At 37.4% G+C, this 21,106-nt stretch overlaps 1 protein-coding gene across 8 annotated transcripts in view; it reads left to right on the top strand.

Moving 5' to 3' along the window:
* The window catches only part of lrrcc1 (leucine rich repeat and coiled-coil centrosomal protein 1), a 147,901-nt gene that overhangs the window by 30,542 nt on the left and 96,253 nt on the right, over positions 1 to 21,106 (top strand). For all 8 annotated transcript variants that reach the window (XR_011352452.1, XR_011352451.1, XM_069922028.1 and 5 more), the window contains exon 8: positions 2,167 to 2,354. Coding sequence is in view for 6 of the 8 variants with exons in the window: in XM_069922028.1 (XP_069778129.1) it covers positions 2,167 to 2,354 (188 nt within the window). In the remaining 2 variants the exon portion in view is untranslated. The remainder of the gene's footprint in view (positions 1 to 2,166; positions 2,355 to 21,106) is intronic.

Here is a 21,106-nt window from a genome sequence, read left to right as displayed (position 1 = left end):
CGTGAATCTTCTTCCAAATGTTGTGCAGATGGTGCAGTACTGGGATACTGGAAAAGCACCAGCTTTTCATCCCACTTATATAGTATATGTTCAGGTACCTTCTCCCCTATTTTATCTAGCTCTATCCTGGTCCAATCTGGTTTTTCCCTTGTTTAATAAAAATCTGATAGAAATCTTAATTTTGCTGCTCTATAATAATTCTTAAAGTTTGGTAGCTGTAAGCCCCCTTGTTTGTACCTTTCTGTTAATTTATCTAGCGCTATCCTCGGTTCTCCCCCCCCCCCTCTTTCTATAAGAATTTCCTTTCTATTTTCTTTAGCCTATTGAAGAATTTCCCCGTTAAGGAAATTGGTAACGATTGAAATAGGTATTGTATCCTTGGAAAGATGTTCATTTTAATGCAATTTACCCTTCCTATCAGTGTTAGTGGTAAATCTTTCCGATGTTCTAAGTCATCTTGTAATTTCTTCATTAATGGCTGATATTTAATTTTTATAGATGGCCTAGATTATTATTTAGTCTAATAAATAGGTATCGGATTACTTGTGTTTGCCATTTAAATGGTGATTCTTTTTTAAACTTTTGTGTAATTCATTGGCATCGCCTCACTTTTATTTGCGTTGATCTTGTACCCTGACATTTCTCCATATTCCTTCAATTTCTTATGTAATTCTTTTATTGATAATTCTGGTTCTGTTAAGTATACTATGATGTCATCTGCAAATAGACTGATTTTATATTCTTTCTCTTTTATTTTTATCCCTTTTATTTTATTTTCTGCTCTTATCAGTTCTGCCAATGGTTCTATTGCTAAAGCAAACAATGAGGGAGATAGTGGACATCCCTACCTAGTTGACCTGCTTAATTTAAATTGGTTCGATATATATCCATTTACTGTCACCTTCGCCATTGGACCCTTATATAATGCTTTAATCCAATTAATATATTTCTCTGGTAGGTTGAACCTCTGTAATACTTTGAATAAGTAATTCCATTTTACCCTGTCAAAGGCTTTCTCTGCATCTAAAGCAACAGCCACTGTTGGCGTCTTATTTCCTTGTACTGCATGGATTAAGTTAATGAACTTACAGACATTGTCTGTTGTTCATCTTTTCTTAATAAATCCAGTTTGATCTAGTTTTACTATTTTTGGTACACAGTTGGCCAATCTCTTTGCTAATAGTTTTGCTATTATCTTATAATCTGAGTTAAGGAGAGATATTGGTCTATACGATGTTGGTGTTAGTGGATCTTTCCCCGTCTTTGGTATTACTGTAATTATTGCTGTTTTACATGAATCTGGCATGTTTTGTGTTTCTTCAGTCTGGTTCATTACTTCCAGGAGAGGAGGAATTAGTAACTCTTTAAATGTTTTATAGAATTCTATTGGGAGTCCGTCCTCCCCAGGCATTTTATTGTTCGGTGGTTTTTTTTAAATATATCTTGTATTTCCTCTATTTCAAATGATTTTATCAATTTGTTTTGCTCCTCTTCTTGCAATTTCGGTAGTTCAATTTTAGCTAGAAACTCATCTATTTTGTCTTCTTTCCCTTTTTTCTCAGTTCAGTATAATTGCTTGTAGAATTCCTTAAAGTTTTCATTGATCTCTGTTTGGTTATATGTAATTTATTTGTCCTTTTTACTTGATGCCAATACCGTTCTTTTAGCTTGTTCTGTTTTAAGCTGCCAAGCCAGTATTTTGTGTGTTTTTTCTCCTAGTTCGTAATACTTCTGCTTTATTTTCATTATGTTCTTCTCTACCTTATACATTTATAGTGTTTTGCATTTTAATTTTTTGTCCGCCAATTCTCTTTTTTTGTTGTATCTTCCCTTGTTGCTAGTTCTTTTTCTGTACTTACTATTTCCCTTTTTGCTAGTTCTTTTTCTGTACTTACTATTGTTTAATTTTAAAATTGTATCATATTTTTGTAACAGGTTTTTAGGAAAAACACTATATTGTGAGGATGTTGTTTTCCACATTTTAGTCACAGATTTACATTGGCCACCAATAATTGTGTTCCTATTGATTTTGCCGTGACCAAAAATATATTTACAGTAAAGACTTGCATGGTTATTAAGGCTAATTTCACTTAAATTGTCTTTTTTGCAATCAATACTTGTGGAATAGAGGAAATTTACTTTATACTGGATTTCTTAATTCTTAAGGTTCCAGCTACTTCAACCATAGTAAAAGCAAAGCGAGATATTGATCATACATCTGAGAGTGAAAGTGAGAGCTGTAAAGAGAATCGCAAGAAGGGTGCTAGACGAACAAAGATTCCAAGCCACCGACAAATGACTGAAACTTCTAAACAGCGAAGTACCAGGCAGTTGAAAAACAAGAAATTGGAGAGGTATTCCCTTAATTTTATTGCCAAGATATTGATTGTATTCATTTTGCATTAACATGGAATGAAATAATTATCTTGAAAATGAAAGTGCTTTCCCCATGCAATTTAGGAAAGATTTTTTCAACTAATTTTTGTTTGAAATGCTGATTAAGCAACATAAAATCTGTGAATCAGTTGTTAGTTTTGTGTCTAATGTTATGTTATGGAAGAGTGTTTAAGTACTGGACAAGGAGAATAATTCTTAATCATTCGAATAAGAGGACAAAAGCATGGGATTACATTGTGGGATGATCTGCTAAAGTGCCACTGTGAAGAAATGGCACATGTTAATGTATTGATGTACTCACATATTACAGAAATGCCTACTGTAATGTATGAGAACATCAATAAATTTCTATAATATAAATAGTTACACTGTTCAGTAGTGTCATATAGTTATTTTGATAGAAAATTAATTTTCAATGGCACAGGGATTTTCTGGTCTAAAAACATTTTTTTCTTGCAACTGGTTGAAAGCTGCCAGGTTTAATATTGTTTGGCCCTGTGACTCCTTATATTTTTCTGTATGTGGTCCACAACCAAAAACATTTGGCTACCTATGGATTAAGGTAAGAGACTTGACGGTCAAATATTTCATATCTGGAATGAGCTGCCAGAGGAAGCTGTAGAAGTGGGTATAATTATAACATTCAAAAGATATTTGGGTAGATGAATAGATGGCAAGGATATGGACTAAATACAGGCAAATAAGTCTATCCCAGAATATCAAATTGCTTGGCATGGGCTTGTTTGTGCATTGTAGTCTACACTGGGATCTTCAACAGAGGGAGGAGAGTGAAGAAGTACTGCTTTGAAAATTACATAAATCTAAACCAGAAATTTTGGAAATGTGCTTTAGGTATGGTGCGGAGATTGGAATCTTTATCCATTTATCCTGGTTGTGGTCTGGGAGGACATTCTGAAAAAAACAATTACAAAAGTGTATTTTCCACAGGATCTGGAATTGTACCTTCTCAGAAACATTATGGACATGAGTTTTAAACTGTCCAGGTACCAAATTCAGTTTGTGAAGGTTGCCTTGTCAGTAGCCAGGAAGTGCATAGCAGTCACATGGAAGTGAATGGAATACAGAGATGCAGAGTTGTATTCCCCGGAATAAAAATCACATAGAATTTAAGGAGGAAATATGGCACATTTGTTAGGGTATCTGCCACACGTAGGTAGTCAGATACAATTATACCCTTCCTGAATAAAGGAAATGCACCAATCTGTGCTAGTAGTGAAATGATTAAGATCAATGAGGTGAGTCATTTCATAGATGGTATGTTTTTTTTTTCGAAACTTTATTTATTAATTTTAACATATGAAGAAAGTAAGTAATTCACGTACAGAAAAAATACAAAATAAAGTAATACAAGTACAAAGTAACATAGTTAATACAATACCAATCTCGGCATCTCCCCCTAACAACTAAAAACTAAGACTGAAAAAAAAACTATTTTTAACCCCTAAACCCCCCTCTCCCCACCCCCACGATAAAGAGTGAAGAATTAATACTATTAGTATAATAAAAAAAATAAAAAATATATATCTTAAAAAAAGATCGATATATATAAAAAAACAAAAAAATATTAATTAAGTATTAATTATTAATCCAAAATTTTTTTATTATATAAGAATATATATGAAAAAACAAAAAGAACTTAAATGAAAAAAAAACTAATAATAAAAAAACTAAAAAAAAAGAAAAAAAAATTTAAAAAGAAAGAAAAAAAGAAAACATATATATAGAAAAAATATATAATAAAAAAATGTTTTTTTAAAGAAAAAAAATGATTAATTCAAACATTTTAATTGTATATAATCAATAAATGGGGTTGACTTTAACTCATAAAAAGACATCTTATCTTGTATAGAAAAAGATATTCTTTCCATCACCAAACAAAGCTTCATCTCTGAATACCACCTATCTAAAGACAATACATTTCTATTCTTCCAAGTAATTGCTATACATTTCTTGGCCACTGCCAGCGCTAAGTAAATAAAAGAGATCTGGTAATTATCTAATTCTAAATCAATCAACGGTTGCATGTTCCCTAATAAAAATAGTGTTCTTGTATTTTGTTCTCTATCTTTTTTTATTTTAGGTTTCTTTGGGTTTTTCTTAAGTTCCCTTAAGGGTTTGGGACTTTACCAATATTTGGTTCTTTGTATTTGTTTAATTTATATAATCTTTGTTGTTTTTTTAGGGCATGGGAGAGGGGTAGGGAAAAAATAAACTCTGTATGCGATATACTCTTGTTAAAGATATTGTGTTGTTTGTTTGCATTTGTATGTCTTTGAAAATCAAAAATGAAATATTTAAAAAGTACTGCTTTTGAAACATGAAGTTAGAATGGAATTTTTTATTTGAAAAATTACCTTTCAAATATAATCCTGGTCATAGGCAAATTAGAAAGATGACTAGTTGACTAAAAGATTGATGTAGGAAGCAACTTCATATCATGACTCTAATTCCAGTTCTGGAAAAGGGGTTGTAAAGGTTAAAACCTTGTGTTTTGATTCTTCGTTAGTTTTGTGTCTGTCTCTTTAAAAGAGCTATTGTTTGTAGTGTTACCATTGTGACTATGATGTAATAGCCACCCAGATTAACGACTTGCTCATTACTCAACCAGATATGAAAGATGCGTGAGCACGAGAATTTATTCTTTGAAGTTTTGTCTCCTTAAATACTTTTTTGCATCTCTTTAAGCTAGTATCTCTAACCTTTTGTATCATTATACAGTAAATACTTTGTTATTCATCATTATGAAAGTCTTAATGCGAAGTTATGTAAAATGTTTATCTGTTTTTCAACGAATTAAAGCTACAGAGTTTGATTTATTGGATTAAAGAGATTGAAATTCGGAATATCATAGCTCATGCTTTTGGAGGATGATTCTTTGAAATTAGGATAAGGAAAGTGCTGCCTATATTTTGATTCAAACAAAAATTTAATTGTGAACTTTGGAAGAAAGGCTCATTAAATTTGTTTAAAAGAATTAACAATTTAATTTAAAATCAAGAGGCATCTACGCTGTAATAATAGAATATTTCAGAAGTCTTTGGGAACATATCTGTGAATTCCGCAGTTTGAAATTCAGCCAAAAGCTAGCCAGACACCTGCAATCTTGAAAAGATAAGCCACTTTGGCAGTGGAATTGGCAGAAAGCCCAGAATGTGGTCTTCTAAACACAGATAAGAAAGCTTGTGTGCAGCCATACAGAGACAATTCCAGCCAGCAACAACTCTCTTAAAGGGACCAAGATACAAAATTTGTTTACAGTTCCCAGGAACCAGGAAAACTCAGGGCAGAAGCCAGGTTCTGTGTTAAGAACTCAAGATTGATAAGAAATTGTCTCATCGGGCTAAAGACCTCGACTCGAACAAACAGCTCCTCTCAAAGAGTTGAGCCAGCAAGGCGGACCGACAACGCTTGGCAGGAGGTTGGAGCCAGTAGCCAAAGAAGGAACGGCTTCAACTAACAAGCAAGAAAAATACTCTGTCAAGGCACTGCAGGCCTTATTAGCTGGCTTAAAGGTTATTGTTGCAATAACATCTTTGCAACGGTATGTTGCAAAGTCCCACTAGTGCTCTACCAAGCGAAATGCATAAGGTAGAAACTCATTCAGCAGTATCTGAGATTTCAGATGTGAATCCTGATTATAGTATTTCCAAGGTTATGAGCACAGGAAAATCTTCATAGTCTTCAAAGGCATCCAGGGCAAGTACAGCTTCGCTTGCTACAAGCATATCAGCTATACATGCAGAGCTTAAGATTCTTCACGGAAGGGATGCTACTTTTGAAGATGTACAAATTTTGGAATGGCATGTGCATGTTAACACTGTACCAATATTTGGAAATATTAAGGATACTTCAATAGTTCCTAAAGATGTGAAAAGGTCTAAGACATTGTCTGAACAGAAACCAAAGGGAAGCAGACTTGGCTACTACCTGTGCACAACAACAGTGGTTGGAGAAAAAATGTGCTTTAGAGGATAGAGAAGGTGAAATGAAGAATCAGGAACTGAGGCAAGAAGCTAAAATCAAGAAAGAACAAAAGGAGCAAGAAGAGCAACTTAAAAGATTACAAATGGCTAGTGAAGAACAAACTAAATTATTGAATAGAGAAAAGAAAAGACTAGAGCTTGAAGAACATTGTGCTATGAATACGATCAAAGGGAAAGCAATAGCTCAGGGTTCTGCAAAGTGACATACCCAAAGGGCTAGCACCTAACATTCCAGCAGAGCAATGGGTAACGCAGCCACAAGAAACAAATATACTCAAGCAAGGTGCCACGGGTGTCGCTGCTAGTGCTCACATGATAGTGACCAATCCTATGGAAAGAACTAGCAACATTCAATCTCTCCAGAGCACACAATATAAGGATCTTCCCGAAAGGAGAATATTTCAAAAGAAATTTAAACATGTGAGTTGATCATACTCAACCATTGATGTCTCTTTATGTTGCTGGAGAACCAGCTACAAGTCAACGGTCTCCACCAATGCCATCACTTACATTCCAAGGATTCCCATCAATGCCATCACTTACAACTCAAGGTCCTACCCCTAAGACACCAGTTCAAGATCCGTTTTTTCTATTCACCTTAAGACAATTGTGGTGGACAAGACGATATAATATCACTCATGGCAAAACAAAATGAAATCTCTGCTATCGTATCTTAGCAACAAGGTTCATACGGTTTAGCTAAAAAGGAAATTCCAGTTTTTAATGGAGATCCATTCCAATATCTGACGTTCATAAAATCTTTTGAACATCACATTGAAAGTAATTCTAAAAATGCAAAAGATCATCTGTATTTCCTGGAACAGTATACTGGAGGACAGGTGAAGGAATTAGTTAACAGTTGCCAATATATGAATCCAGACCAAGGTTTTAAAAGGGAAAAAGAATTATTGAATCTTCAATATGGCAATGAACATAAAATCGCAAGGGCCCACATAGACAAGATTCTCTCTTGGTCAACAATAACATCAGAGGACACAAAGGCTTTACAAGCATATGTACTCTTTCTGAGAGGATGTTGTAACACATTGGGAAGTAATGTACATTTGCAAGAATGTGCTTGCTAATTTGTTGATTATTATAAACAAATTGCCTTATAAGCTGAAGGATTTATGGAGAACCAAAGTTGCAGAGCTTAAGATTCTTCACGGAAGGGATGCTACTTTTGAATATGTACAAATTTTGGAATGGCATGTGCATGTTAACACTGTACCAATATTTGGAAATATTAAGGATACTTCAATAGTTCCTAAAGATGTGAAAAGGTCTAAGACATTGTCTGAATAGAAACCAAAGGGAAGTACCTTTGTTACTGCTGTGTCAGATACAAGCACAAGAAAGAACAAGGAAACAAAGGAAAAGGAAGATCAGACTGTTCAGGAAAGCTGTTTGTATTGCAAAGATAAACAAGCTTTAGAAAGATGTTCACGATTGGAGAAAAAGTTGCATGACGAGAAATTACCTTTTAAAGAAAAATGGATTATGTTTTAGCTGATTGTGTAAAGGACACATCAGCAAAACTTATAATAAGCGACTCAGTTGTGATACATGCAGTTTAAAGCATCCCAAGTTCCTGCATACTCAACGAAGTAAAGTTGAGAAAGAAGTCAAATAATCTAAATCCAAGATTATCGAGACAGTCAGAGAGGATACTTTAGCTTCGGTTCTTACAGGGGCAGGTGATAAAACTTTCAATAGTTCCTGTGCAGGTTAAAACTAAAAAAGGAAGTTTCCTACTGAAGACCTGCACATTTCTTGATCCAGGAAGTACTGCATCATTTTGTACTGTTGAATTAATGAATAAACAATCTTCATGGAAAATGATCACAGATCTTAAAGACAAAGAATGATGAAAAGAACATTGAAACTAATATAGTTTTAGGTTTACAGATTGCTGGATTGAATAGCAATGAATTTTACGATCTTCCAAGTGTATATACTCAGAAGACTCTGCCTGTGAATAAGGAGAATATTTCACATCACCATGATACCAGCCAGAGGGCTTATCTAAAAGATGTTTGCTTACCTAAGATTGATGCCAAGATTGAGATGTTAATTGGATAAGGTGTACCAAAAGCTCTTGAACCACTAGAAATAATAAGGAGTCAAACTGGGTGAACAATTAATGAACCGTTAGGAGGAAAAATGATTAATGATCAGATGTTGAACATGAATGTCAACAGAATTTCAGTTGTGAAACTTAATGATCTGTGGGAAAAACAGTTTAAAATTGATTTTCCTGAATGTCTCAAGAACTTTCAAAGGAGGACAAGCAGTTTCTGAATTTAGTTTCAAATTCTGTGAAACATGTTGATGGTCATTACTGTATAGCATCACCTTTGCAGAATAGGGCACTTGTATGCCAGATAATAAAATAGTTGCAGAACAGCATATGCTGAATTTAAAGAGAAAATCTTCCTTTCATTTGGAGTATACAAATGTCATGTTGGACATGATAGCCAAGGGTTATGTAGAAAAGATATCAGAAGATATCTTGGAACGTAAAGATGGTTAAAAAATGGTATTTACATCATCATGGAGTTAAACATCCACAAAAGAAGAAACTTTGTGTAGTATTTGACTCTGAAGCATCATTTCAAGGAGTTTCATTGAATTCTCAACTTCTATAAGGTCCAGACATAACCAGTACTTTAATATGTGTTCTGATAAGATTTTGTAAAGAGCCAATTGTAATTGCTGCAGATATTGAAGCGATGTTTCATCAAGTAAAAGTACCATCAAAAGATCGTGATTTTTTTTACGATTGTTATGGTGGCTAACAGATATTACAGTAAAGACATGATTGAATACAGAATGACAGTTCATCTATGTGGAGCAACATCGTCACCAAGTTGTGCAAATTTTACTCTTAGGAAATGTACTGAAGATAATGAAGAGCAATTTGGTTCTCAAGCTACAAGCATCATCAGAAATAATTGCTATTTTGATGATTGTCTTACTTCAATTGTTTCAGAAAAAGAAGCAATAAATCTTTATCAAGAGTTAAAGGAGGTTTCTTCCTTATGAAATTGACTACCAACAGTCGAGGTGTGTTTGGTGTTATTCCTGAGGCAGAAAGAGCAGAGGAGATAAAACATCTTGACTTGGATTGTGACGTTCTACCTGTTGAAAGAATTCTAGGAGTGCAATGGTGTGTTCAATCTGAGGTTTTCAAATTTAAGATTGTTTTGAAAGAACGGCCTTTAACAAGAAGAGGTATTCTCTCAATTGTAAACTCAATATACGATACTTTGGGAATATTGGCACCGGTAGTATTAATAGGTAAGAAAATTTTGCAAGAATTGTGCAGAAGGAAATTTGGATGGGATAAAATTTGGATGGGATAGATTGAGAGTCTTAAAATGTTAGAAAATTTTGAAGTCAAAAGATGTTTTAAACTAACAGACTTTGGAATTGTCACATTTGCTCAGTTACACCACTTTGCTGATGCAAGCGAAGGTGGTTATGGTACTGTCAGTTATTTAGTAGTATGAAATAGCCAAGAGTGAGTACATTGTGGATTTGTAATGGGAAAAGCCAGAGTGGCTCCATACCATAGAGTGGTCATCATACCTCGAATGAAATTAACTGCCGCTACTATGGCGAGCAAAATGGACCCTGTATTAAGAAGAGAATTATAGATGGAGTTAGCAGACTCTGTTTTGGACTGATAGTACATCAGTGATTAAATACATTAATAACAAAACCACAAGGTTTTGTACCTTTGTGACTAACAGAGTTAATGAAATCGAGAAGGTTTTGCATGCTGATCAATGGAAATATGTTAAAATAGTGGATAATCCAGCTGATATAGCATCATGAGGATCAAAAGTTCAATCTTTTCTCAAAAGAACCAACACATGGATGTCTGGTCCTCTATTTTTTCTGTGATCGCAAGAAGAGTGACCTCAAACTCCGGAAGAATTCAAAGAAATTTCAGTGGAGGATCCTGAAATCCAAAACACTAATGTAAATACTATTCAAATGATCTGATCACTCAATTAATTTGCCATCACACCTCATGGTTTCTTAGGTTAAAAACTATGCTTTTAAATCGTGTCAAGGAAATGAATCTGAAGACTCGCAAGAGCTATTACCTAACAGTTGATGAGTTGGCGAATGCTGAATTGGAGATCATTTGTTTTTGTCAGAAAAAGGCGTTGATAACACTTAACAAAATTGCAGAGAGCAGGAAAAAAAACGGTTTTGCTTTCAGAGTTGGAGGTTGTGAGAGAGAGAAGAGACACAGACATTGGTTCCAGAGGGACAAGCTGGCAAGCTTTGGAAGACGGCCTGGTCAAAGGAGAGGACAGGCTGTCCGGTGTTTCCCTTGGAATAGGAGAAACAGAAGGGCACTCTGGTGACCTGAAAGAAAAAGGTTAACATCTGGAGAACCCTGAAAGGGGCAAGTTTCATCAGGAAGACACTGGAGTGACTGATTAAAAGGAATCACTTGTGGATCTCCTGGAACAAGAGAAACTCTCTGAGAACCAACAAGAACCCTTCTGAGTGGTAACCATTAACCTGTTAAGCACCAAAGCCTGGTGAACTTTATTAATGTTAACTTCTGTGCACAGTATAAGCATTACCTGAAACCAGTGAGATTGGACTGTGAACCAAAGAACTTTGCTGAACTTTTACACACATGTGCGCTTAGAATTAGAAGGGGGTTAAGCAGGTTAAATGAGCCAATAGAGGTAAGTTAAAGTTTGATTCTATTTTCGTGTTCAAAGATAATTAAAAGCAACTTTTGTTTAAGCAGCCCTTTGTCATGGTGCATATCTATTGCTGCTGGGTTTTGGGGTCCTCTGGATTCCCTGTATCCAAAATGCTTGGGACCAGATGTTTTTCAGTTATTGGATTTTTTGGGTTATCAGAACAATGGGTTTAAACATCTCCGTAGCATCAGCAGAATAATTGTATCAGCGGTTAAACAACAAAAAAAAAGACTTTGAGCATGAAATCGTATTTAATATGTACTGAAAAACAACTTGATCTCTGGTTTGTACAGTACATGAGAGCTCCGTTAAAATCAAAATGGCGCCATCGGAGCGTCAGAGCCCCACATGGGCAAGTCAAGTGATGAATGTTTTTCAACTTGTGATTTCATGTTAGCGCTGCAAAAAAGTTTGGTTTTTGAATCTCTTTGGTATTCAGAACTTCATGTACAGGGAAATGTACTGTAATAGGAATATCTGAAGGCCATGTGTGAAAATGAATAGTGAGCTTTCCAGAAATAGCTATTACTTGGCTGAATTAATAAAAAGGGTAGCTTTTAAAAATAGACTTCAGCATAATTACCAAGGATAGGAAAGGAACAAGCAAGTGGTGTAGCTGTGGTTAATTAGAGAAAATGTAATTGCAGTAGATAAAAGGATCATAACTGGTAGAAGGTTAGAAACAATCTATGCTAATTGAATTGCATAGTTGGTGAAGGATTGGTCTTACTAATAAAATTATGTTACAGACACCCAATAAGTAAGGGCAGCATGGTTAGCTTAGCAGTTAGCACAATGTTGTTACAGCAGCAATGATTGGGGTTGGAATCCAGCGCAGTCTGTAAGGAGTTTGTACATTCTCCCTGTGTTTGCATGAGTTTACTCCAGTTGCTCTGGTTTCCTCCCACCATTCAAAATATACTGGGGTTGTAAGTTAATTGGGTGGCACGGGCTTGTGGGCTGAAAGGGCCTGTTACCTTGCTGTATGTCTAAATGTAAATTTAAAAGTAATGTGGGTCCTGCCATCCTCAATGATCACTCTTTTCCTACAGCAGCATCATGGACCTTGAAGCTGCTTCCTGATCATCAAGATGAAATCGAACAGGGGGAAACTGGCTGATAATTGCAGTTACAGCTAACCAAATCAGCATTCAGTGTACATGCAGTGTCAGAAAACCTTCTGACTCGGTATCAGTAATGATTAACATTTGCATGTACATAAATGGCATATTGATTAAGAGAGAATGTAATTGTTTCTCATGCTATCAATAGTATTACCTTTGAATACTGGTCAGACTCTCACCTCCTGACTCTTGAAAGCTTTTCCTACGAAGCATAGGCAAGGAATACAGTAGGACGCTCTTGATGAAGAGACAATATTCTGAGAGGCATTGATAAGGTGGACACCCAGCACCTTTATCTCAGGGCGTGGATAGCAAACAAACACCAGAGGACATCTGTACAAAGTGAAGGGAGGAAAGTTTAGGGGAGATGTGTTTCTTTTGTAAGTGGGAGGACAAAATAAAGCATTCAGGAGAAGCGATTTATGGCTAATTTTCTTCTTGTATATATGCCATGTTTACTGCTGTGCTTAACAATGCATTAAGGCGTCTGTGTACAGGCACCATTCATGAGTGTGATAATGGCTCCTAGCAGCAAAATAGTAATGGGTTTCTTGAGAAGACAACATACCTCCTTCTCAAAAAAAAGTGCTTCTTTACTTCAAAGGTGAATTAAACATTTTAACTATAAAAATAAAATTTTCAAATTTCACATTTTCAGCAAAATTGCACTGTTGGCAGAATGTTGCTTTTCAACTCTGTAGATTTTGTTGCGACTGTTGAACTCTGCGATGCTGGTGGTTGTGCAGGTGGTTGTGTTGCTTTCTGCTTTTCACCTGCTGATTGCAGAGCTGATGTCGCGGTGCTAGTGTTTGAGGTTTTGCCACGTTGCCATACTAGTAGTTGATGTTGTAGAGGTTGCTGGTATTTCTGGTGTTGTTGGTGTTGCAGCTCTCTGCTTTGCCAGATCTGGTGTCGGGCGGATGTGGATGTGGACCCTGTTCCATCTCAGCCACCTGCCAGATTCTGTCTCCATGATGTAGGATCTTGGCATCTCAGCTTTACCGACAAACTTTGCCAGGCTCCAGGTTTTCATCACTGGCTCTTGAACGTGCACATGCTGCCTTCTGAATTGCTCTAGTAAGGTTTGTCTGTTGTAGTACTGATGTCCTCCCTCCTGTACATCAGCCAGCTTTCTTCTGGTTTCCTCCTGATTGTCTGGAGGATGGATTTTGCTTGGCAGGGTTGTATTGTATTTCCTACCATTCAAAATCTCTGCCAGGGATTTGATGTCGGCCCTCAAGGGTGTTGCCCGTAGTGACACAAGAGCAAGGTAAGGGTCTTCCTTCATCTCTTAACACTTCATGAGTATGCGTTTGACTGACTGCACATGCCTCTTGATGAACCCATGGCCCTTGGGGTAATGTGGGGATGATGTTGTGATGGTGAACCCATATTCTTCAGCCAGCTCCCTGAATTTATGCGATGTGAATTGGGTCCCATTATCACCTATCTCTTGCTCAGGTATCCCCTTTTCTGCAAAAAGTGCTCACACCACTGAAGTGATGGCTGATGCTCTCAGGTTGTTCACTCTCCTATTGAATGGGAACTTAAGGTAGTAACAGGCCACAATCAGCTACCACTCCTGGTTCTCAGTGAACCATTTCTCCATTCCCATGTGGGCTTGATGTATTTTCTGGAGAATTTCATTTTGCATTGTATCGGGTATGATCAGTTGCAACACCACCAGCAGAACACCATTCCCCAGCAATGTGTCATCTCTGTCAGACCAATACTAATGTATTGCAGGCTGCACCTGTTTTCTCTTCTCTGGCCATCCTTATACCACCTGTTGGGAGAACAACTGCAGCACATCATCCTTAGTGGTTTCTTCCATGATCTGGCTTATATTTGCTGCTGGTCACACTGACAAGGTAATGTACCTCGATCCCCATGTCCTTCATCTAGTACTTTTTCCTTTGGGGAAAGGCGTGACAAGGCATCGGCAAGCACTATTTCTTTCCTAATTTGTACTTCAAGGTGAAGTCATAGCATTGAAGGCAGAGGAGTAGCCTCTGCAGTCTAGCTGGTGCCTTGCTTAACTTCTTTTTCTAGATGTGTTCCAGTAGGCAATGATCTCTCTCCACCACAAACTGTCTTTCGTAGAGGATTTTGTGGAATTTTTTGCATCCATACACGACTGCCAATTACATATCTGGTCTCTGCTATTGTCAGGGCTTTTGAGGTGAAAGCTATTGGTTTTCCTTCCTGCACCAACACTGTCCCCAAGGCCTCTGGTAGAAGCATCTACTATAGTGTGACTTTTTTCTGTCATAATAGTTCAGTTCCACTTCTCTGCAGAGTATGTCTTTGAGCTGGTCAAAACTTCTCTGATGTGATGGTGACCACTGAAACTCCACATCATCTTTCAGCAATTATCTGAGGCTGACTGCATGGTCTGACATGTGTGGGATGAAGGAACTCGTCTATTGGACCAAACCAAGGAAACTTTGTCATTTGGGTATTCAATCTCAGCAATGGCTGTGACCCCATCAGGTGTGTACACCATTCCAAAGAACTGGCATTCCTTCTCCTTGATGATGCATTTGTCTACATTGAGTTTTTTGCTGGCCCCTCTTGTTTTTTTCCATGGCTTCATGTAGGTGAAGATCATGAGTTTTCTCATCTCTACCATAGACCTGGATGTCGTCTGTGATGCGAACAGTACCCTTGCATCACCTGTAGATCTTATCGATCTTCTGTTGAAACACATCCTGTCTTGAGGCCAAAATGTAGTCGCAGGAACTTGTAATGACCAAATGGAGTTTTGAACGTTGTGAGCAGTGTTGATTTGTCCTCCAGCTTCATGTTCCAAAATCCATTCTTAGCATCTAACTTGCTGAACATTTTGAACCCTGCTGGTTCTGGTGTGATGGAATCCAATGTCAGTGTTGGATAGTGACTGCTCTTGATTGCTTGATTTAAGTCTTTTGGGACCAGGCATATCCTCAGGCAGCCATTTGGTTTTTCCTTTACCACTATGGAATTTACCCAGTCAATTGGCTCCATTACTTTTGATATCACTTGCTTATTGTTCATTTCCTTCAGTTCTTGTTCTAGCTTTTTTTTAAGCTCTATCCTCGCAGCATGGACTACTGGTTTACAGTTTGGATCTATGGTGATGTTTTACTTGGAGTCTCCAAAGCCATCGACTAAGTTATTTGAAGCATTCAGGATACATGTTCATGAGCTTCACCTTGTCTGTGTTTGGGAGGACAGTGCGCAGTCGGGGAGTCGCTGTTGATTCTCTTGGACATTTTCATCTCATGGATCTCATGGTTTACAGAGATTAACTGTAATTCCTGAGAGCTATTCAGACTTAGAATTGCTGGTCCATCAGCATCTGCCACAAAGAATGTACACATGATGTACTTTCCTTTATGACAGCCTCTGATTTTGGTTTTTCACGGGTCCATCAAAGGCTGTGAGTGTGATGTTTCAGATATTCCTTCATTATGTTTTCAGGGAACACCTGGCGGTAGAGTCAATTTCCATTTTGAGGCAACATTCTTCAGCCTATTGAGGAAATTATCCACTGACTCATCGGGCTCTTGCTGTAAGTTCTGGAATTTATATTGTTTGATTCTGTGGTTAGATCTTGGTTCCAGGTGAGAGGAGAATTTCTCATATATGTTCTCCAGATCATTCTTTTCCATCTAGGCAAGCTCCCAACTGTTGAATAGGTCTAGTCCTTGTTCCCCTGTCCAAAGGATAGAACTAACCTTTTCCTCCTGTGTGACCCCCTTGAGGAAGCTTTTGAAGACCAGGTTGCACTTCTGCCAAAATTTCTTGAAGGTTTCTAATGTTGTCGTCTTCGCAGTCCATTACTGCTACCGCGGCAGTAGCTATTTCTTCCTGCACTGACATTCAGGTGATTTTTTTCTTTTTTCTGAGCAGATTTCTAGTGTTTGTAGAGATCCAAAATCACCTATATGGCATGGTTTTCAGTATCTGCCACCATGTTGTGTTCCTTTTGCAATTGGGAGGACAAAAGCACTCGGGAGACACTATTTATGTCTAACTTTCTTGTTGTAATTGCACCATGTTTACTGCCGTGTGTAACAATACATTAATGCGTCTGTGCACATGTGACCATTACAGTATTCATGCTCCTCGCAACAAAATAGTCATGGGTGTCTTGAGTATACAACAGGAGACATCAAGGTTAAGATTTTTTTTACACAGAGAGTTGTGGGTGACTGGAATCCCTTGCCAGTACTAGTGGTGAAGGCTGAAACGTGAGGGACATTTAAGTGCCTCTTAGACAGGCACATGGATGAAAGAAAAATAAAGGATTACAAGGTAGGAAGGGTTTAGTTTTTTTTTGTAAGAATATATATAGGTCGGTTCAACATCGAGGGCTGAAGGTCCTGTACTGTGTTGCAGTGTTCTATGTTCTAATGGTTGCTCCAATTATACAAAGTAGGCTATTTATTTAGCAATGCTCTGTCCACTTTTTAAACATTTACTCTAATAACTAATAACTCGAATAACTGACTGCAATTTGCACTCTGTAAGATATCTGACAGTAGCTCAACATTTCTGTCAAAGCTGTGACCAAGATCACCTGAAATACTAAGATGCCAGGCTGGGAAATAGCTTCTTCCTGGAGGCTGTAAGATTGATGAACAGTATCCTGTAATCTTGGGTCTTTATAAATGAAATGTATAACTTGTTCTGAAATATTCATCCATATTTATTTTGTATTTTATTTTTATGTATATACGTGATTATTATGTGCAATGTATTATGTGTGTGCACTGTGGTTGGAGAAGTGCAATCTCATCTGGTTGTGTATGTACAATCAGATAATAAACTTGAAAACACCACAACTTGCAGGCTCCTCTTCAAATGAAACATCATTATTTCCCTGCCAATATATTAACAATTAGGGAACTTTGAAAATAACAGGAATTTATTATTTACTCTAGTATGGATGTCACTGTTAGGATCAACAGTTACTGTTCTAAAGATGTCCTAGCATGGTCACATGGATGTATTTGGGCAGTATCGGGGTCATGGGCTGGAAGAGCTGCTACTGCGCTGTACCTGAACTGCCCCACATCAGGAGGCAGCTAAGAAGTAGTCACATTGGTGGTCTGAAGTCACAAATAGTTAAGGGAAATTACTTTCTTGAAGTGTGTGGTGAAATATTTGTGTTTCACTGCAAATTAATAATTTCTTGGTTCTTGATGTTTTTCCATGATTCCTCAAATATTATGGCGAGATTTGAACTTTCAGCCCCCAGGGGTCAAAAGTCCACGATTCTGGATATTTGTGCAATAATTTGACACTACATTGACACTCCCATTCTTCCTTATTGTTACCACATTGTGTGAGAACCTTCATGCCATAGACTTGAGCAATTCAAGAAGATTGCTCACCTTTTTGAGAAGAGCTGCATTTGCAGAAATAAGATTTTTGCCAGAGATGTCCACATCCTGTTACATGTACCAATACAGTATTGTACTTGGGTAGGTACAGTAAGATGGTCTGTCGTTCTGTTGCACAGTGGTTGTATGTAATTTATGGGCCAGTGATTTTCATTTGGCTGTTTTACCAATCTTATAAGAGATGCTGACAGAGATATCGAGGGAAATAAAATAGAACAGTTTTCACTGTTTACCATAGAAGGAAACCTCACAAGGAAACCAGTTCATTTTTTCTGTTTGTGCCAGAATATGCCTGTGATCAAGGGCATAAAGCATCTGGAACCTTTGTGGAAAAACACGATCAACAACATATCACATTAACCAATAACCTGAAACATCAACTGTTTCTTTCCCTCCACAGATGCTACTTGCTGAGTTCCTCCAGCAGTTTTTTTTTGTTCCATACATTCTTTTAGTTTGCATGTTGCTCTTCCGCCCGGCACAGCTTTGAAAACTGTATACTTTTCCCCACTTCTGAGGGATAGTTATTAGCCTCTTTCACACTTGCATCCCACTAAATCGACCATTCAGTGTCCTGGGATAGGAATAGGGGTTTGGCTTTTCACACTTGACTACTCCTAACTGGGACACTGAACAGTTTCACACTTGCAAGGAGCCATCCCCGGGGTTAGGACTGCTCTACCTTCTAATGGTGAGGTCATGACGCATTGAGTGATGGTAGACCTGCCCTAAATCCTGATCAATGTATTATCTTATATTTGAACAAGATTAATTATGCCTAATTATGACATAATTAAGCTTTATGTACAGCACAGTATCTGCAGACCTATATAAGCCTTTATAAGAGATCGTGGGAAAGTGCTAGAAATAAATAGCAATAGCGGACAATTTTTAAACTGGGTGGGAAAGTTGGTAGTGCTTTAGAGCACAATTTATACAGTGTGGGAAAGTTTGTAGTGCTATCACATCCAAGTTCTAAATACGGTGGGTAAAAGCGATGATGGACCTGCCCTCCCAGAATTCCATGCAGCAGCAAAAGGGCTGTATGCATGGCTGCATGCACAGAACTTTCATGGAGGGATTTCTCTGCTGCAGAACATTCTGGGAAGTCAAGTCTGCCATTGCTTTCCCCCCCCCCCATAGTCTTTATAAATTGTGCGCTATAATGTGACCAACTTTCCCACGCTGTTTAAAAATTGTCCGCCCTTGCTATTTATTGCTATTTATTTTCTCTCTCTCTCCTGCTGCGACTTTCCCATGGCAAAGTTTATATCCATTTTAATTTTTCTTCCTTCACATTCCTACACTCTTACAAAAACTTGGATCATTTCAATCCCACAAAGCAATGGCCTGTTTTACACTTCCCTGATTGCAACACTGGCATCTCCACATGCCGGGGATTTTACTGGGGTAGAGGCCATCAATCCCCTGGCATGAGATGATGTCATCTGATGCCGGAGTTGAGCTGATTTGCTTTCACACTAGACACTTTAACAGCTGATTGGTGGTTAATTCCTGGGTTCATTTGCAAGTGTGAAAGGGGCTATTGACTAGTTTCTCTTTTCAAAGATGCTGTTTAACTGAGTTACTGTGGCATTTCTGTTTTTGATTTACTTTAATATGTTCCCTTAAATTTTTATAAGATTTGGGCTTTCACTATATTCTTTTGAGTTGATGTCAGTTTTTTTTTGTTTACCTTCCAGGAAAGTGCCATGGCATGTTTTTGTATTTAAATATGCCATTTACTTATGGACAGAAAATAAATCAGTTCTATCCACTCAAGCAGTTTTGATATACCTCACTGTCTTGGCGTGCTGGTTTACAAAATTCTAATAATTTTGTATCATGTAAAAAGTTTTGTTATTTCCATTTCTCTTTTCAGGTTTCTTTGACAAGTTTGCATATTGATTTCCAAATGCATATCCATGTAGAAAATTGCATTGTGGACAGATAATCATTGGGTTACCAGATGCCGTCTTTATTGCTGATTCTGATATTTAAAAATTGATATCTGATAAGATCCAATGTTGCAGATATCATAAGCTTTCTTTTAGGGTTACAGTATCCTTGACTGATTTTGTTATCCAATGTTGAAATTTCAATTTAGTTTGGTGCAGATTATTTCTGAATGACAATTAAAACTAGTTGTCTCAATCTTCTGCTTTCTGGGTGTTCATTCCAATCACATTTCTTTGAATAATCATGGAAATTTATGACAGATGGGGGCCATTCAGCCCATCCTATCCATTCCAAACAAAAAGATAAATTGAGAAAAAAAAATCCTCTGCTCTTTGTTTTTTCATTAATCTTTACACTGTGGATGGTCTCTACACCCACCTCCAAATCTGGTCATCACAGCCCCCATTTTTCACTCCCTTAAACATTGGTCATCTCTGTAAACCATGCCATTGCTTCAACCAATCCCACATTCACTGGGATGGAGTACTTAAAATTAATCAAATAAAACTGATTTGAATCTCATATTTGCTGTAACATGAGAAACAATGAAGGTATCAAAAAATGTTTCTATTGGATAAAAAGGAGCCATATCCAAGTTTACCACATTTCAAAATATAAAGCATCTAAATGCATACAAAATTAATATTTTAGCCAATATGTATTTCTATTAAACTCACAAATTAATAAAACATCCTTCAAGAGGGTGAACCCTCACAAAATGTCAGGTCCTGATGGGGGTGTCTGGCAGGGTACTAAAAATTAGTGCCAAGCAACTGTTCATGGACATTTTCAATCTCTCACTGCTGCAGTCAGATATTCCCACCTGCTTCAAAAGGGCATCAATCATCCCGGTGCACAAGAAGAGCAGAGTGAGCTGCCTCAATGACTGTCGCCCAGCAGCACTTGCCTCTATTATAATAAAATATCTTGAGAGGTTGGGCATAGCCAGAATTAACTCATACCAAAGTAAAGACCTGGATCCTCTACAATTCACCTACCACCACAACTGTCCCACAGCAGATGCAATCTCACTGGCTCTCCACTTGGCCTTGGATCACCTGGACTACAGCAACACAATCATCAGGCTCCTTTTACAACTCAAATTTCAATAGCATAAGAATGGTCAGTAAGCTTCAAATCTTGGGGCTCTGCACCTCCCTCTGCAACTGGATCCTTGCCTTCCTCATCTGAAGATCACAGATTGGTAACAGCGTCTCTTCCTCACTGACAATCAACAAAGATGCACCTCAAGGATTCCTGCTTAGCCCACTGTCTACTCTCTACACCCATGTCTGTGTGGCCAGGCACAATTCAAATGCCATCTATAAATTTGCTGATGGTACCACGATTGTTGGCAGAATCACAGACGGCAATGAGGAAGCCTACAGGAGTGAGATAAATAAGCTATTTGAGTGGTATCACAACAACCTTGCACTCAATGTTAGCAAATCTAAGGAAAGGATTATGGACTTCAAGATAGGGAAACCAGGAGAACA

This window comes from Narcine bancroftii, chromosome 2 (genome assembly GCF_036971445.1).
Source record: "Narcine bancroftii isolate sNarBan1 chromosome 2, sNarBan1.hap1, whole genome shotgun sequence".
Taxonomy (NCBI): domain Eukaryota; kingdom Metazoa; phylum Chordata; class Chondrichthyes; order Torpediniformes; family Narcinidae; genus Narcine; species Narcine bancroftii.
This window is presented reverse-complemented; position numbering and strand designations above follow the sequence as displayed.